The sequence below is a fragment of the Bombina bombina genome, chromosome 3 (genome assembly GCF_027579735.1).
Source record: "Bombina bombina isolate aBomBom1 chromosome 3, aBomBom1.pri, whole genome shotgun sequence".
Taxonomy (NCBI): Eukaryota; Metazoa; Chordata; class Amphibia; order Anura; family Bombinatoridae; genus Bombina; species Bombina bombina.
In genome coordinates, this window is record NC_069501.1 from 1,133,534,796 (window position 1) to 1,133,562,005 (window position 27,210).

At 41.3% G+C, this 27,210-nt stretch overlaps 1 protein-coding gene across 4 annotated transcripts in view; it reads left to right on the forward strand.

The window, feature by feature from the left end:
- Nucleotides 1–27,210, forward strand: part of SACS (sacsin molecular chaperone) — a 290,289-nt gene that overhangs the window by 230,994 nt on the left and 32,085 nt on the right. For all 4 annotated transcript variants that reach the window (XM_053708508.1, XM_053708507.1, XM_053708510.1 and 1 more), the window contains 2 exons: nt 61–146; nt 10,164–10,275. In XM_053708508.1, the coding sequence (XP_053564483.1) occupies nt 61–146; nt 10,164–10,275 (198 nt within the window). The remainder of the gene's footprint in view (nt 1–60; nt 147–10,163; nt 10,276–27,210) is intronic.

Sequence of the window (27,210 nt, forward strand, 5' to 3'; positions counted from 1 at the left end):
ATGGCTTATCACACTGCAAAAGGCAGTTTAAAGAGTTTACTTTACCCAATATTTTTGTAGGTAAATTTGGACAGACAACACCACCACTTGTTGATTTTCTGAAGGACATTTTAAGAAGATACCCAGAAGGAGGGCAGATTCTTAAGGTATGGAAATTGGGATTACCACATATTCCCTTCTTTTCAAATAAATATAATTGGCTGTTTCATGGGGGGGGGGGCGGGGTAAACACATATAATTCCAATCCAGATAGTTTTCTTCTAAAAGAATGCTAGATTTTATAATATATTAAATAGATTTTGAGGGCCATTAAATTGCAATAAAACTTTTTTCCTGATTTCAAATCAGTATTGTTGAAGGATGAAAATATATTTTTATTGTGTGTATGTATACATGTCTATATATGTGTATGCATGTGTATTTATGTGTTTATATGTGTGAATATGTATGTGCACACATACATATATATACACCTTTGAGCCCTTCCCAGTCAAATACCTTGAAATATGCAATTATCATTTTTAAAAAACTTTAATGTGTTTTAATGTTTTTCATAGAAATAGTTCACATTGCTATGTTCTTTACTTAGAAAAACATGTTCTTATTATTTAAATATAATTTATATATATATATATATATATATATATATAGATCTCTCTCTAATACTTTTGTGACTTATATGCGGGGGGGAAATAGTAATTATATATATATATATATATATATATACTGTATATATATATATATATATATATATAAAAATAATTTCTTCTAAGTAAAAGGACATAGAAATTTAAAAGTATTCCTAACGCATTTTCAGCTTTAGCACAGTTGATCTAGTGCAGTTTTCGGTTAGTGCCTGAGCAGTCATGGGGGTCTATTTATCAAAGCGTCAATCTCAGTGCATTCGCCGAAGTCAATACGCTCGCCAGACATCGCTGATGCAGATCTGAATACGATACCCTTATTTATAAAAGAAACGTCAAAAACACAAGCGTCAAGTACGGTGCGATGAGCATCGGACTGTTGTTAACTAACAGTCATCGATGTCGCGGTTATTTGGGTTTTTCCCAACTTTATTTATACCATTTCATTACTGTCCATGAACAAGCACATTTCTCTAAAGCTAATCTTTTATTTTTCAACTGTTAATGTCCAAGAAATAGATTGATTTATACCTCAGCAAACAATTTCTCATAGAAAGTTATTTTTATATTTATTTGTTATACAAAAAAATCTGTTATATGATACTTTCACTAAACAATGTTGTCTTTCATATCTCTGTGTTTATTTATACCACTATATGTATATATTGTAAATGTATTATTATTCTGAGCAGGAATAATTGTGAATATACCATGTAATCAGGGTATCATATGTATTTATTTGCAATCAATGGATATTTTAAGAGCTGGTCCAGTTTTCTCTCTGTACCTGTGTAACCCCTCCTTATTGCAATCTAGTTTTAAAAACCACCCCTTCACAGGTGTTATAATATGGGCTGGCATATAAGATGACATTTCTTACTGAAAAAGAAATTCAAGAGAAGGAAGAAATACACTAAAAATAGCATGACAGTAAAGAGGTGATTTTAATTTCTGCTGTATCTGAATCATGACAGTTTAATGTTAGGTGGGCTATCCCTTTTAGCTATCATCTTAAGATTATATTGAATCAAACATCAATGTGAATGTTAAAATCCCTGTCTAAAATATTACACTGTGTGTTCTAATGTCAGCATCAATGTTTATCTTTAATTCTAAATTCACATATACATACTTTCAAAGTATAATACACAATGTAATAAATGGCACTTACAAATTCTAATGAATGATCAATGACACAAGTATCGAGCAATTTGATTTGTTAGTGATAGTTTAAAATGTATATTTGAATCAGATTGGCTGATGTCATAAATCATGTGATTATGCATATTCCAATCAAAAGTGGTTGAAAAATTTACTAGTGTGTGGGTTGTTTAGGAATTTGCGTCATAATTGGTGCGAAAAGTGTTGCGTCAAAATTGGTGCTAAGTGGAGAGTGGGACTTGTATTACATGGATTAAACATGGTGCACATAGATTTTTCCAAAAAAATAAAAAGGAAGTTAGCTATATTATGTTAAGTATTTATTTCATTTTTATCTCTATATCTATTAGTGTGACAAGTTTGGGGCAAAACTTTTTAACAAATTTGTAGAAATAATATTGTCCCCTTGCTTTGTAATGAGAGACAAATGTGTAGCATAATCCATAAGTATTAATGTATTTTTCATTGTTATCCCTATATCTACTAGTGCACCAAATGTAGAGCAATAACATTGTTTGATTTAGAAAGGGTATAGAATTTTAATAGAGTTTCTAATTTACTTTTATTATGTAATATACTTCATTCTCTTGCAGCATCAAACATAAGCTTTCTGTGTTCTCAGACTCCCATTGAGTTCTATGGTATCCGCGACCTCAAGGGTTGCACATTGAAAACTAGGTACGCTGCATCAGAATAGACCCAAGCGTAACGTTAAATGTTTGATAAATTGGGAAAAGGGTCAAATAGAGTCGAATCTGAATTCGAAACATCTGTAATGACGCAAACATCGATCTGCGTTGGATTGAGATCGCGGGATCGTATTTTACGTCACAAATTTCAACATTTGCTGATCTTGAACCTTTGATAACTACGGCAGATCAATCTTTCGACAAATATGACGCGGGATTCAAGTGTATTTTCAGTTGACGCTTTAATAAATAGACCCCATGATATCCAAAGTCCTGAAGTTAGCATGCCTGAGTCTTTTGTTCGCACAATAACTTTTTACTTTCAACTTGTAATACAAGCGCAAATACAACAGCGCTACATTTTTACTTTGAGCACAGTTAGCACTCATAAGCGATAAAACAAATAGTGTGCCACTTGTAATATGGGCCTTCGTGTTTCTTTAAAAAAAAAGGAAAGGACAAATACCCAGTGTTGAATAGAAGAAGGGGTGGGGAATTTATGGCAAAGATGTATTTGATTTCACTGTATAGTAAGTAATGCTTGGGATGCTCATTATTCATGCATAAATACTGTTTGCAATGTTTGACATAATATTATATACCTTAATTTCCATTTAAATGGGCAGTAAAGTCAACATGAAAGGGGGATGATATCAATTATTTTTTTGTTCATGATTCAATAGTGTACAATTTAAAAAAAATATGAATTCCTATTTACTGTTCTCTTGATAATCATTGTTGTGCGTCAGGTAAGTAGGCTCAGGTGCATGCACATATCTGGAACACTATATGGAAGCAGGTTTGCAAGAATGCTTTTAAACACGTTATACAAACACTGCTGCTATTTAGTGCTCAAAAACATTCTTGCAAAATTGCTTCTATATAATGCTCCAAATACAGATGCTACCTACCTAGGCATTCTCATCTTAAAAATATTCCTAAAATCCTTAGTCGTTAAAGGGACAGTCTATACCTTAGACATCTTAATGTCTTACTTTAGACTAAGCTGCAAAAAGCATCCTGCACCCCTTTCTATATCATGCTGCAGGAATGGTAAAAAAGTTATTTTACAATTAATGTTTCTAGCCAATCTCTGCTCACTGATGACATCACAATCTGGGCTGCATCTAGGGACTCTGCTGAATAGCATTCACAGTCGTTTAATCCAACTAATGAACCTTTCTCTTGTAAGGTGTATCCAGTCCACGGGTTCATCCATTACTTGTGGGATATTCTCCTTCCCAACAGGAAGTTGCAAGAGGACACCCACAGCAGAGCTGTCTATATAGCTCCTCCCCTAACCCCCACCTCCAGTCATTCTCTTGCAACTCTCGACAAGATAGGAAGTCTCAAGAGATATGTGGTGACTTAGTGTAGTTTTACCTTCAATCAAGAGTTTGTTCTTTTTAAACGGTACCGGCGTTGTACTGTTTTACTCTCAGGCAGAAATTAGAAGAAGAATTCTGCCTGGAGGTTGATGATCTTAGCGGTTTGTAACTAAGGTCCATTGCTGTTCTCACATATAACTGAAGAGTATGGGAAAACTTCAGTTGGGGGAACGTTCTGCAGATTACCTGCTTTGAGGTATGTTCAGTATTTTTATTTCTAGAGAGATGAATAAGTTCTAGAAAATGCTGACAGAGCCTTGTATATTTGAGGTAAGCTAGATGCAGTGATTTAACAACGACTGGGATCATGCTTACAAAACAGGGTAATACTCATGTTAATACTCATATTACTTAGTGACAAAACGTTTGCATGTTTTCATAAATAGAACGTTTTTTCTCTGAGGGAGATAAATCTTTATTTGGGGCCTAGTTTCCACATGGCTAGTCAGATACTCCTAGGATTACTGTCTTAAGGCCCCTCTGACATCCAGTACATGGTGGGAGGGGCCTATTTTCGCGCTCTAGATGCGCAGTTTCCTGCAGACTGAGACATCCAGCTTCCCTAGAGGAGTCCTCTGACATCTGAGGACAATCATAAAGGGTTTATTTCTTCACTAAATCGTATTTGATGGCAGGTAGGAGCCTCAGCAGAGCTGTGGCAAGGTGCTCAACTGTTTTTTAACGGTGGTTGACGTTTTTTAAATCCGGTTTGGGGGCTAAGGGGTTAATCATCCATTTGCAAGTAGGTGCAATGTTGCTTTAGTCCCTTACACATACTGTAAAAACTTCGAAGACTTTACTGTATTTTTACACTGTTTTGCAGTTTAAGTGCTAGTTTTTTTCTCTTAAAGGCACAGTAACGTTTTTGTTTAATTGCTGTTTCACCTTTATTAAAATGTTTTCCAAGCTTGCTTGTCTCATTACTAGTCTGTTAAACATGCCTGACATAGAGGAAACTCCTTGTTCAATATGTTTGGAAGCCATTGTGGAACCCCCTCTTAGAATGTGTACCAAATGTACTGAAATTTCTATAAATTATAAAGACCATATTATGGCGCTTAAAGATTTATCTCTAGCGCGTCTAATTCTTTTACCTTACAGGACATGGCGGCAGTTATGAATGCTACCCTCTCAGAGGTAGTGTCCAAACTGCCAGGGTTACAAGGAAAGCGAGACAGCTCTGGGGCTAGAACAAATACAGAGCTTTCTGATGCTTTAATACCTGTGTCCGATATACCCTCACAATACTCAGAAGCCGAGGCAGGAGAGCTTCTATTGGTGGGTGACATTTCAGATTCAGGGAAGGCATTGCTTCAGTCTGATTCTGAAATGACAGCGTTTTAATTTAAGCTTGAACACCTCCGCTTATTGCTTAGGGAGGTTTTAGCGACTCTGGATGACTGTGAACCCATTGCAGTTCCAGAGAAATTGTGTAAGATGGATAAATACTTTGCAGTGCCTATTTACACTGATGTTTTTCCAGTCCCTAAGAGATTTTCGGAAATTATTACTAAGGAATGGGATAGACCAGGTGTGCCGTTCTCTCCCCCTCCTGCTTTTAAAAAGATGTTTCCCATAGATGCCGCCATACGGGACTCGTGGCAGACGGTCCCTAAGGTGGAGGGAGCAGTCTCTACCCTAGCTAAGCGTGCAACTATCCCCGTCGAGGACAGTTGTGCTTTCCTAGATCCTATGGATAAAAAATTGGAGGGTTTCCTTAAGAAATTTTTTATACATCAAGGTTTTATTCTCCAGCCTCTTGCATGCATTGCCCCAGTTACTGCTGCAGCGGCTTTCTGGTTCGAGTCTCTTGAGGAGGCTCTACAGGTGGAGACCCCGTTAGATGATATTTTAGACAGGATTAAAGCTCTTAAGTTAGCTAATTCCTTTATTTCTGAAGCCGTTTTTCATTTAACCAAGCTAACGGCTAAGAATTCAGTTTTTGCCATTCTGGCGCGTAGGGCGCTATGGCTTAAGTCCTGGTCAGCAGACATTACTTCAAAGTCTAAGCTTCTTAACATCCCTTTCAAAGGACAGACCCTATTCGGGCCTGGCCTGAAGGAGATCATCTCTGATATTACCGGAGGAAAAGGTCACGCCCTTCCTCAGGATAGGTCCAATAAATTAAGGGCCAAACAGAATAATTTTCATTCCTTTCGAAACTTCAAGAGTGGCGCAGCTTCAGCTTCCTCTAATGCAAAACAAGAGGGAAATTTCGCCCAGTCCAAACCAGTCTGGAGACCTAACCAGGCTTGGAACAAGGGGAAGCAGGCCAAGAAACCTGCTGCTGCCCCTAAGACAGCATGAAGGAGTAGCCCCCGATCCGGGACCGGATCTAGTCGGGGGCAGACTTTCTCTCTTCGCCCAGGCTTGGGCAAGAGACGTCCAGGATCCCAGGGCACTAGAGATTGTTTCCCAGGGATATCTTCTGGAATTCAAAGGTTCATCTCCAAAGGGGAGATTTCATCTCTCACAACTATCTGTAAACCAGATAAAGAGAGAGGCATTCTTATATTGCGTTCAAGTCCTACTGGTTATGGGAGTGATCCACCCAGTTCCAAGGGAGGAACAGGGGCTGGGATTCTATTCAAACCTTTTTATAGTTCCCAAAAAAGAGGGAAATTTCAGACCTATCTTGGATCTCAAGATCCTAAACAAATTTCTCAGGGTCCTATCCTTCAAAATGGAGACAATCCGAACCATCCTCCCTATGATCCAGGAGGGTAAATATATGACTACCGTGGACTTAAAGGATGCTTATCTCCACATTCCGATTCACAGAGATCATCATCAGTTCCTCAGGTTCGCCTTCCTAGACAGGCATTACCAGTTTGTGGCTCTTCCCTTTGGGTTAGCCACGGCACCAAGAATCATTATGAAGGTTCTAGGGTCCCTTCTGGCGGTTCTAAGGCCGCGGGGCATAGCGGTAGCCCCTTACCTAGATGACATTCTGATTCAGGCGTCGACTTTTCAAATCGCCAAGTCCCATACGGACATTGTTCTGGCCTTTCTGAGGTCTCACGGGTGGAAAGTGAACATAGAAAAGAGTTCTCTCTCTCCTCTCACAAGAGTTTCCTTCCTAGGAACTCTGATAGATTCAGTAGAAATGAAAATTTTTCTGACAGAGGTCAGGATATCAAAGCTTCTTAATTCCTGCCATGCTCTTCATTCCACTTCTCGGCCGTCAGTGGCTCAGTGTATGGAAATGATCGGCCTAATGGTAGCGGCAATGGACATAGTTCCGTTTGCCTGCCTACATCTCAGACCACTGCAACTTTGCATGCTCAACCAGTGGAATAGGGACTACACAGATTTGTCTCCTCTGTTAAATCTGGTTCAAGAGACCAGGGATTCTCTTCTCTGGTGGTTATCTCGGGTCCATCTGTCCAGGGGAATGAGTTTCCGCAGGCCAGAGTGGACTATAGTGATGACAGATGCCAGCCTTCTGGGCTGGGGCGCAGTCTGGAACTCCCTGAAGGCTCAGGGTTCGTGGACTCAGGAGGAAGCCCTCCTTCCGATAAACATTCTGGAACTAAGAGCGATATTCAATGCTCTTCAGGCTTGGCCTCAACTAACTGCGGCCAGGTTCATCAGATTTCAGTCGGACAATATCACGACTGTAGCCTATATCAACCATCAGGGGGGAACAAGGAGTCCCCTGGCAATGATGGAGGTTTCCAAGATAATTCTATGGGCAGAGGTTCACTCTTGCCATCTCTCAGCTATCCATATTCCAGGAGTAGAGAACTGGGAGGCAGATTTTCTAAGTCGGCAGACTTTTCATCCAGTGGAGTGGGAGCTCCATCCGGAGGTATTTGCCCAGCTGATTCAACTATGGGGCAAACCAGAACTGGATCTGATGGCGTCTCGTCAGAACGCCAAGCTTCCTTGTTACGGGTCCAGGTCAAGGGATCCCCAGGCACCGCTGATAGATGCTCTAGCAGTGCCCTGGTCCTTCAGCCTGGCTTATGTGTTTCCACCATTTCCTCTCCTCCCTCGTCTGATTGCCAAGATCAAGCAGGTGAGAGCTTAGTTGATTTTGATAGCACCTGCGTGGCCACGCAGGACTTGGTATGCAGATCTGGTGGACATGTCATCCTTTCCACCATGGACTCTGCCGCTGAGGCAGGACCTTCTACTCCAAGGTCCATTCAAACATCCAAATCTAATTTCTCTGCATCTGACTGCTTGGAGATTGAACGCTTGATTTTATCAAAACGTGGTTTCTCCGAGTCGGTCATTGATACCTTGATTCAGGCTCGAAAGCCTGTCACCAGGAAAATCTATCATAAGATATGGTGTAAATATCTTCATTGGTGTGAATCCAAGGGTTACTCGTGGAGTAAGGTCAGGATTCCTAGGATATTATCCTTTCTCCAAGAAGGATTGGAAAATGGATTATTGGCTAGTTCCTTAAAGGGACAGATTTCTGCTCTGTCTATTCTTTTGCATAAGCGTCTGGCTGATGTTCCAGACGTTCAGGCGTTTTGTCAGGCTTTAATTAGAATCAAGCCTGTGTTTAAACCTGTTGCTCCGCCATGGAGTTTAAATTTAGTTCTTAAAGTTCTTCAAGGGGTTCCGTTTGAACCTTTGCATTCCATAGATATCAAGCTTTTATCTTGGAAAGTTCTGTTCCTAGTAGCTATCTCTTCAGCTCGAAGAGTTTCAGAGTTATCTGCCTTACAGTGTGATTCCCCTTATCTGATCTTCCATGCAGATAAGGTAGTTTTGCGTACCAAACCTTGGTTTCTTCCTAAGGTGGTATCTAATAAGAATATCAATCAGGAAATTGTTTTTCCGTCTCTGTGTCCTAATCCTTCTTCAAAGAAGGAACGTCTGTTACACAATCTTGACGTGGTTCGTGCTTTAAAGTTTTATTTGCAAGCTACTAAGGATTTTCGTCAAACATCTGCATTGTTTGTTGTCTACTCTGGAAAGAGGAGAGGCCAAAGGGCTTCGGCAACTTCTCTTTCTTTTTGGCTGAGAAGCATAATCCGTTTAGCTTATGAGACTGCTGGCCAGCAGCCTCCTGAAAGAATTACAGCTCATTCTACTAGAGCGGTAGCTTCCACATGGGCTTTTAATCAGATTTGTAAGGCGGCGACTTGGTCTTCGCTTCATACTTTTTCTAAATTCTACAAATATGATACTTTTGCTTCCTCGGAGGCTATTTTTGGGAGAAAGGTCTTACAGGCAGTGGTGCCTTCCGTTTAAGTTCCTGCCTTGTCCCTCCCTTCATCCGTGTCCTAAAGCTTTGGTGTTGGTATCCCAAAAGTAATGGATGAACCCGTGGACTGGATACACCTTACAAGAGAAAACAAAATTTATGCTTACCTGATAAATTTCTTTCTCTTGTGGTGTATCCAGTCCACGGCCCGCCCTGTCACTTTAAGACAGGTGTTTTTATTTTTAAAACTACAGTCACCACTGCACCCTATAGTTTCTCCTTTTTCTTACTTGTCTTCGGTCGAATGACTGGAGGTGGGGGTTAGGGGAGGAGCTATATAGACAGCTCTGCTGTGGGTGTCCTCTTGCAACTTCCTGTTGGAAAGGAGAATATCCCACAAGTAATGGATGAACCCGTGGACTGGATACACCACAAGTGAAAGAAATTTATCAGGTAAGCATAAATTTTGTTTTTGTGATTGGATGCCATATACAGCCCAGATTGTGATGTCATCAATGGGCAGGATTTGGCAGCCATTTCAAAGTCGCCAGAAACAATATTAATTTTATAATAACTTTTTTAATGTTCATGCTGCATGATAAAGAAAGAGTGCAGGAGGTTTTTTTGCAGGTTAATCTAAGGTAAGACTTTAAGATGACTAAGGTGTAGACTGTCCCTTTAAGAACATTATGTACTTTGAAAGGAACATTATACTAAAAATTAAATTCTCACAAAATGTGTAGTAAAACAAATTGTAAAATTGTATGGCAGCTGTAAATGCTTTTAAGACATTTGTTTTGTGTGCAGAAGTTTTTCAATGCAGTTCTTAATTGGTAATGTATATTTATGCATATTTAAAAACAAAACACTTTTAATGCCCCTTTAACATTCTAACATCTCTTTCCCTTAGTTGTGACAAATCAAAATGTGTTGTAAAAAAGATTTATATTCCTGACTATATAACAACTTTCTGGAGTGATAAAATAATGAAAAAGAAAAAGTCTTAACAAGCATAAAAATTATTGGTGTTATGTTTTTTTAATCTGTTATATAATTATACAAAAGCAAACTTTATTAAAGGAAAAAAAAAATACATTTTGAAACTGTATTTTAGGAGCTTATCCAGAATGCTGAAGATGCTGGTGCCACAGAAGTCAAATTTTTGTATGATGAAACTCAGCATGGTACTGATTCTCTTTGGTCAAAAGAAATGGCCCAGTATCAGGGTATGTACTGCAAATACTGTAGTATATTCACCATATCTTATCTTAAAGCAAATATACTTTGATGTTCATTTGTATGCTTAATGGGACAGTACACAGTTTGAGAGTGTAATATAAATTGTGAAATTATGTGTAGTAGATACATCATTATATATCTAACATTTGTTTACTGTTTTAACCTTCATAACAGTAGTTATGAAGCAGCGGTCTAAAGACCACTGTTCCATAACTCGGGTTGATTGACACCTCCTGCTAGTAACTGATTGGCCGCGAATCTGCAGAAGGCGGCATTGCACCAGCAGGTCACAAGAACTGCTGTTGCAGTGATAAATGCCGACAGCGTATGCATTTATCGATGTGCAGCGGAAATGATACACCGTATCATGTCCGCTCGCACTATGATAAATCTACCCCTTTGTATTGTCCTGCCCCAAACACATACGCACATACAAAACAATTTATATGGAGTGGCTGGTACGGCTTCTAATCAGCTGTACTGTCCACAAGATTAAATTTGAAAAACAAAATGCTTATTTCTTCTGTTATGTGTGATCAGTCCACGGGTCATCATTACTTCTGGGATATAACTCCTCCCCAACAGGAAATGCAAGAGGATTCACCCAGCAGAGCTGCATATAGCTCCTCCCCTCTACGTCAGTCCCAGTCATTCTCTTGCACCCAACGACTAGATAGGATGTGTGAGAGGACTATGGTGATTATACTTAGTTTTTATGACTTCAATCAAAAGTTTGTTATTTTAAAATAGCACCGGAGCGTGTTATTACTTCTCTGGCAGAGTTTGAGGAAGAATCTGTCAGAGTTTTTTACTATGATTTTAACCGGAGTAGTTAAGATCATATTGCTGTTCTCGGCCATCTGAGGGAGGTAAAGGCTTCAGATCAGGGGACAGCGGGCAGATGAATCTGCATTGAGGTATGTAGCAGTTTTTATTTTCTGAATGGAATTGATGAGAAAATCCTGCCATACCGTTAAAATGACATGTATGTATACACTTCAGTATTCTGGGGATGGTATTTCACCGGAACTACTCTGTTAAAGGTCACTAATCCTTTTTAATAACTATTTATCATGTTAAACGTTTTTGCTGGAATGTAGAATCGTTTACATTGCTGAGGTACTGTGTGAATAAATATTTGGGCATTATTTTCCACTTGGCAGTTTTTTTTTTTTTTGCTTTAATTGTGACAGTTTCGTTTCTCTTCACTGCTGTGTGGGAGAGGGAGGGGCCGTTTTTGGCGCTCTTTGCTACGCATCAAAAAATACCAGTCAGTTACCTTTATTTTTCCTGCATGATCCGGTTCATCTCTGATAGATCTCAGGGGTCTTCAAACTTCTTTGAAGGGAGGTAAATTCTCTCAGCAGAGCTGTGAGAATTCTTATAGTGACTGTGAATAAAAACGTTGCTTTGTATTTCTTATGTCAAATTTAATTATTGTTATTTTACTAATGGGAACAAACCTTTGCTAAAAGTTTTGTTGTTTTAAAAGTTTGATGCTATAACTGTTTTTCAGTTCACTATTTCAACTGTCATTTATTCGTTAGTACCTCTTTGAGGCACAGTACGTTTTTTGCTAAAAAAGATTATAACCAAGTTGTAAGTTTTTTTGCTAGTGTGTTAAACATGTCTGACTCAGAGGAAGATATCTGTGTCATTTGTTCCAATGCCAAGGTGGAGCCCAATAGAAATTTATGTACTAACTGTATTGATGCTACTTTAAATAAAAGTCAATCTGTACAATGTGAACAAATTTCACCAAACAGCGAGGGGAGAGTTATGCCGACTAACTCGCCTCACGCGGCAGTACCTGCATCTCCCGCCCGGGAGGTGCGTGATATTTTGGCGCCTAGTACATCTGGGCGGCCATTACAGATTACATTACAAGATATGGCTACTGTTATGACTGAAGTTTTGTCTAAATTACCAGAACTAAGAGGCAAGCGTGATCACTCTGGGGTGAGAACAGAGTGCGCTGACAATGCTAGGGCCATGTCTGATACTGCGTCACAGCTCGCAGAGCATGAGGACGGAGAGCTTCATTCTGTGGGTGACGGTTCTGATCCAAACAGATTGGACTCAGATATTTCAAATTTTAAATTTAAATTGGAGAACCTCCGTGTATTACTAGGGGAGGTCTTAGCAGCTCTCAACGATTGTAACACCGTCGCAATACCAGAGAAACTGTGTAGGTTGGATAAATACTTTGCGGTACCGGCGAGTACTGACGTTTTTCCTATACCTAAGAGACTAACTGAAATTGTTACTAAGGAGTGGGATAGACCCGGTGTGCCGTTCTCACCCCCTCCAATATTTAGAAAGATGTTTCCAATAGACGCCACCACTCGGGACTTATGGCAAACGGTCCCCAAGGTGGAGGGAGCAGTTTCTACTTTAGCTAAGCGTACCACTATCCCGGTGGAGGATAGCTGTGCTTTCTCAGATCCAATGGATAAAAAATTAGAGGGTTACCTTAAGAAAATGTTTGTTCAACAAGGTTTTATATTACAACCCCTTGCATGTATCGCGCCGATTACGGCTGCGGCAGCATTTTGGATTGAGTCGCTTGAAGAGAACCTTAGTTCATCTACGCTAGACGACATTACGGACAGGCTTAGAGTCCTTAAACTAGCTAATTCCTTCATTTCGGAGGCCGTAGTACATTTAACCAAACTTACGGCTAAGAACTCAGGATTCGCCATACAGGCACGTAGGGCGCTGTGGCTAAAATCCTGGTCAGCTGATGTTACTTCTAAGTCCAAATTACTTAATATACCTTTCAAGGGGCAGTCTTTATTTGGGCCCGGTTTGAAAGAGATTATCGCTGACATTACAGGAGGTAAGGGCCACGCCCTACCTCAAGACAAAGCCAAAGCTAAGGCTAGACAGTCTAATTTTCGTCCCTTTCGGAACTTTAAAACAGGAGCAGCATCAACCTCCACTGCACCAAAACAGGAAGGAGCTGTTGCTCGTTACAGGCAAGGCTGGAAGCCTAACCAGTCCTGGAACAAGAGCAAGCAGGCCAGGAAACCTGCTGCTGCCCCAAAGACAGCATGAACCGAGAGCCCCCGATCCGGGACCGGATCTAGTAGGGGGCAGACTCTCTCTCTTCGCCCAGGCCTGGGCAAGAGATGTTCAGGATCCCTGGGCACTAGAGATCATATCTCAGGGATACCTTCTAGACTTCAAATTATCTCCCCCAAGAGGGAGATTTCATCTGTCAAGGTTGTCAACAAACCAGATAAAGAAAGAAGCGTTTCTACACTGCGTACAAGATCTGTTAATAATGGGAGTGATCCATCCGGTTCCGCGGTCGGAACAAGGACAAGGGTTCTACTCAAACCTGTTTGTAGTTCCCAAAAAAGAGGGAACTTTCAGGCCAATCTTAGATTTAAAGATTCTAAACAAATTCCTAAGAGTTCCATCGTTCAAAATGGAAACTATTCGGACAATCTTACCCATGATCCAAGAGGGTCAGTACATGACCACAGTGGATTTAAAGGATGCTTACCTTCACATACCGATCCACAAAGATCATCACCGGTATCTAAGGTTTGCCTTCTTAGACAGGCACTACCAGTTTGTAGCTCTTCCATTCGGATTGGCTACGGCTCCAAGAATCTTCACAAAGGTTCTGGGTGCCCTTCTGGCGGTACTAAGACCGCGAGGGATTTCGGTAGCTCCATACCTAGACGACATTCTAATACAAGCTTCAAGCTTTCAAACTGCCAAGTCTCATACAGAGTTGGTTCTGGCATTTCTAAGGTCGCATGGATGGAAAGTGAACGAAAAGAAGAGTTCTCTCTTTCCTCTCACAAGAGTTCCATTCTTGGGGACTCTTATAGATTCTGTAGAAATGAAGATTTACCTGACAGAGGACAGGTTAACAAAGCTTCAAAATGCATGCCGTGTCCTTCATTCCATTCAACACCCGTCAGTAGCTCAATGCATGGAGGTGATCGGCTTAATGGTAGCGGCAATGGACATAGTACCTTTTGCACGCCTACACCTCAGACCTCTGCAATTATGCATGCTAAGTCAGTGGAATGGGGATTACTCAGATTTGTCCCCTACTCTGAATCTGAATCAAGAGACCAGAAATTCTCTTCTATGGTGGCTTCATCGGTCACACCTGTCCAGGGGGATGCCATTCAGCAGGCCAGACTGGACAATTGTAACAACAGACGCCAGCCTACTAGGTTGGGGCGCTGTCTGGAATTCTCTGAAGGCTCAGGGACTATGGAATCAGGAGGAGAGTCTCCTTCCAATAAACATTCTGGAATTGAGGGCAGTTCTCAATGCCCTTCTAGCTTGGCCCCAATTAACAACTCGGGGGTTCATCAGGTTTCAGTCGGACAACATCACGACTGTAGCTTACATCAACCATCAGGGAGGGACAAGAAGCTCCCTAGCAATGGTGGAAGTATCAAAGATAATTCGCTGGGCAGAGTCTCACTCTTGCCACCTGTCAGCAATCCACATCCCGGGAGTGGAGAACTGGGAGGCGGATTTCTTGAGTCGCCAGACTTTTCATCCGGGGGAGTGGGAACTTCATCCGGAGGTCTTTGCCCAAATACTTCGACGTTGGGGCAAACCAGAGATAGATCTCATGGCGTCTCGCCAGAACGCCAAACTTCCTCGCTACGGGTCCAGATCCAGGGATCCGGGAGCGGTTCTGATAGATGCTTTGACAGCACCTTGGAACTTCGGGATGGCTTATGTGTTTCCACCCTTTCCGCTGCTTCCTCGATTGATTGCCAAAATCAAGCAGGAGAGAGCATCAGTGATTCTAATAGCGCCTGCATGGCCACGCAGGACTTGGTATGCAGATCTAGTGGACATGTCATCCTGTCCGCCTTGGTCTCTACCTCTAAGACAGGACCTTCTGATACAGGGTCCATTCAAACATCAAAATCTAACTTCTCTGAAGCTGACTGCTTGGAAATTGAACGTTTGATTTTATCAAAACGTGGTTTTTCTGAGTCGGTTATTGATACCCTGATACAGGCTAGGAAGCCTGTTACCAGAAAGATTTACCATAAAATATGGCGTAAATACCTATACTGGTGCGAATCCAAACATTACTCCTGGAGTAAGGTTAGGATCTCTAGGATATTGTCTTTTCTACAAGAAGGATTAGAAAAGGGTTTATCAGCTAGTTCATTAAAGGGACAGATTTCAGCTCTGTCCATCTTGTTACACAGGCGTCTGTCAGAAAATCCAGACGTCCAGGCTTTTGGTCAGGCTTTAGCTAGGATCAAGCCTGTGTTTAAAGCTGTTGCTCCGCCATGGAGTTTAAACTTAGTTCTTAACGTTTTACAGGGTGTTCCATTTGAACCCCTTCATTCCATTGATATAAAATTGTTATCTTGGAAAGTTCTGTTTTTAATGGCTATTTCCTCGGCTCGAAGAGTCTCTGAGTTATCAGCCTTACATTGTGATTCTCCTTATCTGATTTTTCACTCAGACAAGGTAGTTCTGCGTACTAAACCTGGGTTCTTACCTAAGGTGGTCACTAACAGGAATATCAATCAAGAGATTGTTGTTCCATCCTTGTGTCCAAATCCTTCTTCAAAGAAGGAACGTCTTCTACACAATCTGGATGTAGTTCGTGCCCTCAAGTTCTACTTGCAGGCAACTAAAGATTTTCGCCAAACTTCTTCCCTGTTTGTCGTTTATTCTGGACAGAGGAGAGGTCAAAAAGCTTCTGCTACCTCTCTCTCTTTTTGGCTTCGTAGCATAATACGTTTAGCCTATGAGACTGCTGGTCAGCAGCCTCCTGAAAGAATTACAGCTCACTCCACTAGAGCTGTGGCTTCCACTTGGGCCTTTAAGAATGAGGCCTCTGTTGAACAGATTTGCAAGGCTGCAACTTGGTCTTCGCTTCATACTTTTTCCAAATTTTACAAATTTGACACTTTTGCTTCTTCGGAGGCTATTTTTGGGAGAAAGGTTCTTCAGGCAGTGGTTCCTTCTATATAATGAGCCTGCTTATCCCTCCCGTCATCCGTGTACTTTTGCTTTGGTATTGGTATCCCAGAAGTAATGATGACCCGTGGACTGATCACACATAACAGAAGAAAACATAATTTATGCTTACCTGATAAATTCCTTTCTTCTGTTGTGTGATCAGTCCACGGCCCGCCCTGTTTTAAGGCAGGTAAATATCTTTTAAATTATACTCCAGTCACCACTTCACCCTTGGTTACTCCTTTCTCGTTGATTCTTGGTCGAATGACTGGGACTGACGTAGAGGGGAGGAGCTATATGCAGCTCTGCTGGGTGAATCCTCTTGCATTTCCTGTTGGGGAGGAGTTATATCCCAGAAGTAATGATGACCCGTGGACTGATCACACAACAGAAGAAAGGAATTTATCAGGTAAGCATAAATTATGTTTTTTATTTTCCTGTCAAATCTAGACGAAAGGATTAATACTTTGCCATCCAATCTATAGCCACAGTATTTTCTGAGACTTGGTGTTGTTGGGCATGATGTCCCTGCAGGCCATATCAGTCACAGTATTGTGTGCCAGCAGTAGTCATTTGAGGGGAGCAGTTGTCGCCAAAAGTGTAACCACAGTGATGCTTTTTTATCACTACAAACAAGTGTCATTTCAAAGCATTTCCATTTTCACAATTGATTATAAATGGACAATCTAGACCCAAGACAAAATTTTGATTACTTATTGTTAAATACAAGAGAAGCCTCTTGCAACTAGTCCCACATCTTGTAAGAAGCACATGAAACATTTAAATATTAATCATTTGTTATGAGCTGAATCTCCAATCGCAATCGACACTTGAATAGGTTTTCCTACTTGCTCACGCTGATTTGTGCATGGTCAATTCTAAGGTAAAATATCTTCCTTTTTTACATAGAGATGTTCAAGTGATATTTTCTAGTTAGCATTTTACAGCTATGCTGCATCACTTATGATACAAATTAGGGATCCAAAAAAAGGATTTGAGGCTTAGAAGCCCAGTGCTGAATTGCAGACTATATATGATTAATTCGTGGCCGGACTTTTAGCCGACGGACATTTGGCCGACGGACATTTGGCCGAAACACAAGTGTCTGTCAGATAACAGTCCGGCCACGAGATAGATAGATTTGATAGATAGATAGATACATAGATTAGATAGATAGATAGATTCATAGATACAATAGATACATTTGATAGATACAATAGATAGATAGATTTGATAGATAAATAGATAGATTTGATAGATAGATAATTTCCCAGACAGAGAATTACAAAACGTGCGGGCTGGGACCCATGGTAAGGTTCCCAGAGGCAGTTGCGGCGCCCGAGGCTCTGATTAGAACAGAGCACTCTGGAACGTATCTGCCCTCGGCCGAAATCGGAACATTCTTTAGCTTTCTGTCTGTCGGCCAAATGTCCGTCTGCCAAATGTCCGTCTGCCAAATGTCCTTCTGCATTTTGTCAGAGCACTGATTAATTAATTGAATAAAAATATAACACTTTATTAACATATATGCAACATTTATGTGAATGTGACTATGAGCGTGTGTTTGTTGAAATAGTGTAGTGAACACTTGTAACGTATAGCAATTTTGATGTTCACTGATATGATTGACTTGAATGTGCTTGTGAAACAAGTTGAAGCTACGCTTTGTACATTTACTCTATACCTTAGAGCTCAAACCAACACTTTGCTGAATGTATGTTCCTAAATATATTTTGAACTAGGGAAAGAGCAAGAAATCAGCTGACTGTGTTTAATCACAGCAGTACGCAGGCAGGGGGACGCTTTTGAGCGAATAGATAGACCTGCTAATGTGGAAGTTGACTCCCTGTGTTCTTTGATTTGATATCTGTGACTCCTTTCAGTCCCCTTAGCCCTATTTTTTAACTCTTAGGACTCCATGTACGAAGCAGCGAAAGCTGCTCCGGAGCCTTTGCGGGGCAGGTTTGCATATGCGAGCCTGCTTCCCGCAATGTAAGAAGCAGCGGTCATTAGGCCGCTGCTTCCTACACCCTACGCCACCTCTTAGGTGGCGAAGCAAAATCCCAGAGAGCACGCTCGCTCTTGGTGATTGACAGCCCCTTCAGTCGCATGATTGGTCGCACAATTGAAGGGGCGGGCATTACACACTCCGATGAGTGTGTAATGATACATACGGGCAAGCGGATCAATAGATCCGCTGCCCGTGTGTAGCGGAGGCGGGCGGACAGCTTCGCGAGTTAAGAAGCTGTCCGCCCGCCTCTTAGTACATGGAGCCCTTAGCTTGAGACCAAACTTATGAATATAGAGGTGGATGTGATTTAATCCACTCTTATCTGAGTCTTAAGCTGTAATTTTAAAATTGTGTATGTTGCATATACAGTATGTTAATAAAGTGTTATATTTATATTCAATTAATGCTGCATCACTTTCAATCTTTCAGCATTTGGATATCATGTCCCTTTAATACAGAATTGTAAAAGTTTTTAAAAATGTATTTTTTAATGAAGACTACAATTAATTTTAGCTTACATCATTTCATCATTTATCTTTAGGACTACTGTACAATAAATATCCTTTGTTAATATATTTATATGTAAATACTTTATAGCTAAAATAACAACTTATCTTTAAAGCAATTCTCACCAGGTTTAACCTAGTCAAAAAGGATGATCTTCCTGGAGTCATTCTGAAGTAATCAATGTCTCTAGACTAGTCATCAGAAGCCATCCTGAAGTATCCCCACAGGCTGAAATATTTAAATGAGATAACTCTAGAGTCATTCACTGGCTGTTCATGCTTGTGAATTAATCAGTAAAGTTAATCTGCTAATCATTCTGAAGTCATCACCCAGAATATTTTACCTTAGCTGATGTCTTTACAAGCCTGATGATGTCTGATGATGTGCAAATGACTTCTAAAGTAGTTTGATAATCATCACATGACTCTGGGATGGTCTCTAAAGTAATCCTGCTTGCCTTTGGTATACACAATTTCTCCAACATAGGTGTGTCCGGTCCACGGCGTCATCCTTACTTGTGGGATATTCTCTTCCCCAACAGGAAATGGCAAAGAGCCCAGAAAAGCTGGTCACATGATCCCTCCTAGGCTCCGCCTTCCCCAGTCATTCTCTTTGCCGTTGTACAGGCAACATCTCCACGGAGATGGCTTAGAGTTTTTTAGTGTTTAACTGTAGTTTTTATTATTCAATCAAGAGTTTGTTATTTTAAAATAGTGCTGGTATGTACTATTTACTCTGAAACAGAAAAGAGATGAAGATTTCTGTTTGTAAGAGGAAAATGATTTTAGCAACCGTTACTAAAATCGATGGCTGTTTCCACACAGGACTGTTGAGAGGAATTAACTTCAGTTGGGGGAAACAGTGAGCAGACTTTTGCTGCTTGAGGTATGACACATTTCTAACAAGACGATGTATTGCTGGAAGCTGTCATTTTCCCTATGGGATCCGGTAAGCCATTTTTATTACATAAAAAAAAAAAAAAGGGCTTCACAAGGGCTTTTAAGACTGTAGACATTTTCTGGGCTAAAACGATTGATATATAAGCATATTTTAATACTTCATAGCTTTGAGGAATTATTTTATTCTTGGGATTTATGTAAAATAACCGGCAGGCACTGTATTGGACACCTTATTCTCTAGGGGCTTTCCCTAATCATAGGCAGAGCCTCATTTTCGCGCCTCTATTGCGCACTTGTTTTTGGGAAGCATGACATGCAGATGCATGTGTGAGGAGCTCTGATACATAGAAAAGACTTTCTGAAGGCGTCATTTGGTATCGTATTCCCCTTTGGGCTTGGTTGGGTCTCAGCAAAGCAGATACCAGGGACTGTAAAGGGGTTAAATATAAAAACGGCTCCGGTTCCGTTATTTTAAGAGTTAAAGCTTTCAAATTTGGTGTGCAATACTTTTAAGGCTTTAAGACACTGTGGTGAAATTTTGGTGAATTTTGAACAATTCCTTCATACTTTTTCACATTTGCAGTAATAAAGTGTGTTCAGTTTAAACTTTAAAGTGACAGTAACGGTTTTATTTTAAAACGTTTTTTGTACTTTGTTATCAAGTTTATGCCTGTTTAACATGTCTGAACTACCAGATAGACTGTGTTCTGTATGTGGGGAAGCCAAGGTTCCTTCTCATTTAAATAGATGTGATTTATGTGACACAAAATTTAGAGAAAATGATGCCCAAGATGATTCCTCAAGTGAGGGGAGTAAGCATGGTACTGCATCATCCCCTCCTTCGTCTACACCAGTCTTGCCCACACAGGAGGCCCCTAGTACATCTAGTGCGCCAATACTCCTTACTATGCAACAATTAACGGCTGTAATGGATAATTCTATCAAAAACATTTTAGCCAAAATGCCCACTTATCAGCGAAAGCGCGACTGCTCTGTTTTAGACAATACAGAAGAGCATGAGGACGCTGATGATATTGGTTCTGAAGTGCCCCTACACCAGTCTGAGGGGGCCAGGGAGGTTTTGTCTGAGGGAGAAATTTCAGATTCAGGGAAAATTTCTCAACAAGCTGAACCTGATGTGATTACATTCAAATTTAAATTGGAACATCTCCGCGCCCTGCTTAAGGAGGTGTTATCTACTCTGGATGATTGTGAGAATTTGGTCATTCCAGAGAAATTATGTAAAATGGACAAGTTCCTAGAGGTCCCGGGGCCCCCCGAAGCTTTTCCTATACCCAAGCGGGTGGCGGACATTGTAAACAAAGAATGGGAAAGGCCCGGCATACCTTTCGTCCCTCCCCCTATATTTAAGAAATTGTTTCCTATGGTCGACCCCAGAAAGGACTTATGGCAGACAGTCCCCAAGGTCGAGGGGGCGGTTTCTACTCTAAACAAACGCACCACTATACCCATAGAAGATAGTTGTGCTTTCAAAGATCCTATGGATAAAAAATTAGAGGGTTTGCTTAAAAAGATGTTTGTTCAGCAAGGTTACCTTCTACAACCAATTTCATGCATTGTTCCTGTCACTACAGCAGCGTGTTTCTGGTTCGATGAACTAGAAAAGGCGCTCAATAAAGATTCTTCTTATGAGGAGATTTTGGACAGAATTCATGCTCTCAAATTGGCTAACTCTTTCACCCTAGACGCCACTTTGCAATTGGCTAGATTAGCGGCGAAAAATTCTGGGTTTGCTATTGTGGCGCGCAGAGCGCTTTGGCTAAAATCTTGGTCAGCGGATGCGTCTTCCAAGAACAAATTGCTTAACATTCCTTTCAAGGGGAAAACGCTGTTTGGCCCTGACTTGAAAGAGATTATTTCTGATATCACTGGGGGCAAGGGCCACGCCCTTCCTCAGGATAGGTCTTTCAAGGCCAAAAATAAACCTAATTTTCGTCCCTTTCGCAGAAACGGACCAGCCCCAAGTGCTACGTCCTCTAAGCAAGAGGGTAATACTTCTCAAGCCAAGCCAGCCTGGAGGCCAATGCAAGGCTGGAACAAAGGTAAGCAGGCCAAGAAACCTGCCACTGCTACCAAGACAGCATGAGATGTTGGCCCCCGATCCGGGACCGGATCTGGTGGGGGGCAGACTCTCTCTCTTCGCTCAGGCTTGGGCAAGAGATGTTCTGGATCCTTGGGCGCTGGAAATAGTCTCCCAAGGTTATCTTCTGGAATTCAAGGGGCTTCCCCCAAGGGGGAGGTTCCACAGGTCTCAATTGTCTTCAGACCACATAAAAAAACAGGCATTCTTACATTGTGTAGAAGACCTGTTAAAAATGGGAGTGATTCATCCTGTTCCATTAGGAGAACAAGGGATGGGGTTCTACTCCAATCTGTTCGTAGTTCCCAAAAAAGAGGGAACATTCAGACCAATCTTAGATCTCAAGATCTTAAACAAGTTTCTCAAGGTTCCATCGTTCAAAATGGAAACCATTCGAACAATTCTTCCTTCCATCCAGGAAGGTCAATTCATGACCACGGTGGATTTAAAGGATGCGTATCTACATATTCCTATCCACAAGGAACATCATCGGTTCCTAAGGTTCGCATTTCTGGACAAGCATTATCAGTTTGTGGCACTTCCGTTCGGATTAGCCACTGCTCCAAGAATTTTCACAAAGGTACTAGGGTCCCTTCTAGCGGTGCTAAGACCAAGGGGCATTGCAGTAGTACCTTACTTGGACGACATTCTGATTCAAGCGTCGTCCCTTCCACAAGCAAAGGCTCACACGGACATTGTCCTGGCCTTTCTCAGATCTCACGGGTGGAAAGTGAACGTAGAACAAAGTTCTCTATCTCCGTCAACAAGGGTTCCCTTCTTGGGAACAATAATAGACTCCTTAGAAATGAGGATTTTTCTGACAGAGGCCAGAAAATCAAAACTTCTAAACTCTTGTCAAATACTTCATTCTGTTCCTCTTCCTTCCATAGCGCAGTGCATGGAAGTAATAGGTTTGATGGTAGCGGCAATGGACATAGTTCCTTTTGCGCGAATTCATCTAAGACCATTACAACTGTGCATGCTCAGTCAGTGGAATGGGGATTATACAGACTTGTCTCCGACGATACAAGTAGATCAGAGGACCAGAGATTCACTCCGTTGGTGGCTGTCCCTGGACAACCTGTCACAGGGGATGAGCTTCCGCAGACCAGAGTGGGTCATTGTCACGACCGACGCCAGTCTGGTGGGCTGGGGCGCGGTCTGGGGACCCCTGAAAGCTCAGGGTCTTTGGTCTCGGGAAGAATCTCTTCTCCCCATAAATATTCTGGAACTGAGAGCGATATTCAATGCTCTCAAGGCTTGGCCTCAGCTAGCAAAGGCCAAATTCATACGGTTTCAATCAGACAACATGACGACTGTTGCGTACATCAACCATCAGGGGGGAACAAGGAGTTCCATGGCGATGGAAGAAGTGACCAAAATCATTCAATGGGCGGAGACTCACTCCTGCCACTTGTCTGCAATCCACATCCCAGGAGTGGAAAATTGGGAAGCGGATTTTCTGAGTCGTCAGACATTTCATCCGGGGGAGTGGGAACTCCATCCGGAAATCTTTGCCCAAATTACTCAGTTGTGGGGCATTCCAGACATGGATCTGATGGCCTCTCGTCAGAACTTCAAGGTTCCTTGCTACGGGTCCAGATCCAGGGATCCCAAGGCGACTCTAGTAGATGCACTAGTAGCACCTTGGACCTTCAAACTAGCTTATGTATTCCCGCCGTTTCCTCTCATTCCCAGGCTGGTAGCCAGGATCAATCAGGAGAGGGCATCGGTGATCTTGATAGCTCCTGCGTGGCCACGCAGGACTTGGTATGCAGACCTGGTGAATATGTCATCGGCTCCACCATGGAGGCTACCTTTGAGACGGGACCTTCTTGTTCAAGGTCCGTTCGAACATCCGAATCTGGTCTCACTCCAACTGACTGCTTGGAGATTGAACGCTTGATCTTATCAAAGCGAGGGTTCTCAGATTCTGTCATTGATACTCTTGTTCAGGCCAGAAAGCCTGTAACTAGAAAAATCTACCACAAAATATGGAAAAAATATATCTGTTGGTGTGAATCTAAAGGATTCCCTTGGGACAAAATAAAAATTCCTAAGATTCTATCCTTTCTTCAAGAAGGTTTGGAGAAAGGATTATCTGCAAGTTCTTTGAAGGGACAGATTTCTGCCTTGTCTGTGTTACTTCACAAAAAGCTGGCAGCTGTGCCAGATGTTCAAGCCTTTGTTCAGGCTCTGGTTAGAATCAAGCCTGTTTACAAACCTTTGACTCCTCCTTGGAGTCTCAATTTAGTTCTTTCAGTTCTTCAGGGGGTTCCGTTTGAACCCTTACATTCCATTGATATTAAGTTATTATCTTGGAAAGTTTTGTTTTTGGTTGCAATTTCTTCTGCTAGAAGAGTTTCAGAATTATCTGCTCTGCAGTGTTCTCCTCCTTATCTGGTGTTCCATGCAGATAAGGTGGTTTTGCGTACTAAACCTGGTTTTCTTCCGAAAGTTGTTTCTAACAAAAACATTAACCAGGAGATAGTCGTGCCTTCTTTGTGTCTGAATCCAGTTTCAAAGAAGGAACGTTTGTTGCACAATTTGGATGTAGTTCGTGCTCTAAAATTCTATTTAGATGCTACAAAGGATTTTAGACAAACATCTTCCTTGTTTGTTGTTTATTCTGGTAAAAGGAGAGGTCAAAAAGCAACTTCTACCTCTCTCTCCTTTTGGCTTAAAAGCATCATCAGATTGGCTTACGAGACTGCCGGACGGCAGCCTCCTGAAAGAATCACAGCTCATTCCACTAGGGCTGTGGCTTCCACATGGGCCTTCAAGAACGAGGCTTCTGTTGATCAGATATGTAAGGCAGCGACTTGGTCTTCACTGCACACTTTTACTAAATTTTACAAATTTGATACTTTTGCTTCTTCTGAGGCTATTTTTGGGAGAAAGGTTTTGCAAGCCGTGGTGCCTTCCATCTAGGTGACCTGATTTGCTCCCTCCCTTCATCCGTGTCCTAAAGCTTTGGTATTGGTTCCCACAAGTAAGGATGACGCCGTGGACCGGACACACCTATGTTGGAGAAAACAGAATTTATGTTTACCTGATAAATTACTTTCTCCAACGGTGTGCCCGGTCCACGGCCCGCCCTGGTTTTTTAATCAGGTCTGATAATTTATTTTCTTTAACTACAGTCACCACGGTATCATATGATTTCTCCTATGCAAATATTCCTCCTTTACGTCGGTCGAATGACTGGGGAAGGCGGAGCCTAGGAGGGATCATGTGACCAGCTTTGCTGGGCTCTTTGCCATTTCCTGTTGGGGAAGAGAATATCCCACAAGTAAGGATGACGCCGTGGACCGGACACACCGTTGGAGAAAGTAATTTATCAGGTAAACATAAATTCTGTTTTTACCTATCGTTCATTTATTTATTTTACTTTGTTAAATTGATGACACATTAACAACTAAATAATAACATCTTTCAAAACGTGCAAATCTATTTGAAAATAAAACAATGCCTTTTACTCTTGGGACAAGATTACAAGTCGCGCGTTATGATTTTTCAACGTGTGATATGGGCTTTTCGCAATCAATTTCCACCGCGCAGGTAAAAAATAAATAAAAAGCTGATGCAAGGATTTTGCATTGACATATATACACATGCATAGAGAAACATTGATTTATATGTATAGAGATATGTTTAACTATGGAGGTACTGAAAAATTTTCACATTACAATCTTATGTACATTAAGCAATATCTCAGATGGATTTTCAATGAGATATTCACATATAGATCTCAAGATATCTAGACACACACACATATATATATATATATATATATATATATACATATTTCGGTATAAATAGATATATTAGTTAAAAAATTATCACATATATATATATAGAGAATTTTCCTTCTTAATATGGGAAGAGTCCACAGCTGCATTCCTTACTTGTGGGAAATACTGAACCTGGCCACCAGGAGAAGGCAAAGACACCCTAGCCAAAGGCTTAAATACCTCCCCCACTTCTTCATAACCTCAGTCATTCTTTGTCTTTCGTCACAGGAGGTTGGCAGAGAAGTGTCAGAAGATTTCAGAGTAGTCTCTTATGGAGGGTAGTACTCTTCGAGATGGGACTGGAGTTTTAAGTAGTCCTGTCAGCCTCTCAGTGAGAGCATGGATGAAAGTTAGAGTCCAGAGATGCAGGGAGAGTCTTTCTGCAAAACCATCCCGACTCCTATTAACAGCTCCATAAGCAATCAGCGTTGACGAGTTTCGCTGCCTGCTTTCTGCTCTCAAGTCCATGTCAGAAGCAACGCTACTATCTGTCAAACTTGAAGGACCATGTTACTGATCCACGGCATAGATTCTGGTAAGATCGTTTAATTTTTTATACATATATGATAACGCAAGAAGACAGGGTCACAGTGTGACTCCTTTTATCTGTATAGAATCAAGGGTCAATATCTCCGGAGGGGGATTTTAGAACAGTGGGGAATAATCTTATATGTTTATTTGATTTTATGCTGCTTTTATGTGTGAGGTGGTATGGGCTCATAGGCTGTTATGGAATATTCAGGTTTCATTTTCACTTTGAGAGATGTGCAGCTTACAAGTTTGGTGTGCTATTTCTAATAGCAGAGACGGTCCTGCATTGTGCAGTTTTAATTCCCTCTTTCCTGACCGGGTGTCTATCATAGAGGAGTCATAAATCTCTGTACTGTCTGGGTCATAGGAGGTGGGGAATGCCCCAGCCATTGGGGTATAAGGGTGCCGTTTTTGTGAATAAAATAAGATTTTTATTTTTTTATAGTTCTCCGGTTATTGCACACACAGAGGATTATGTTACTTTAGAGGGTACTCCCTCTATTCCTAAAGAGTAATTCCTGTTTATATTGTGAGGAGGCCTTAGATCCGTCCTCTCAATTATGTTCCATATGCCTTGATAATGTGATAATATCAAACATGTTTGATACCACTGAGCCGTCCACCTCTGAGGAATTGTCGTCCAGTGAGGTGCGTACCCTATATTCTTCTCTCTCTACACATGCAGTTTCCCATAGCATTGCTGATTCTTCATCTGGAGGGGGCCTTTTTTCCACCAGACGTTACTGCGCAGTTCAGATGGCGGTGTCTGCGGCCTTTAATGCTTTACTTCGCCCTGCTAAGTGCAAGCGAAAGGTTACATATTGCACTCCTTCCCAGAGTACATCATATAATTTATTGGATTTAACTGATAGGGTTATCCGAGGATGAAGTTCTTTCTGAGACTTCAGAGTATGAACATTCTGGATCGGAGTCTGCTGCCTCTAAACCTCCTGCTGCGGAGGAACCAGACTTTAGTTTTAGGAATTTGTGCTTTCTTCTAAAGGAAGTTTTGGTGAGTTTAGAGGTTCCAGAGGCCAAGTTGCCTGATGAACCTTTGATTCCTAAATTGGATAGAGTTTGGGGACTGGGTGGTACCTTATACTTCCCTG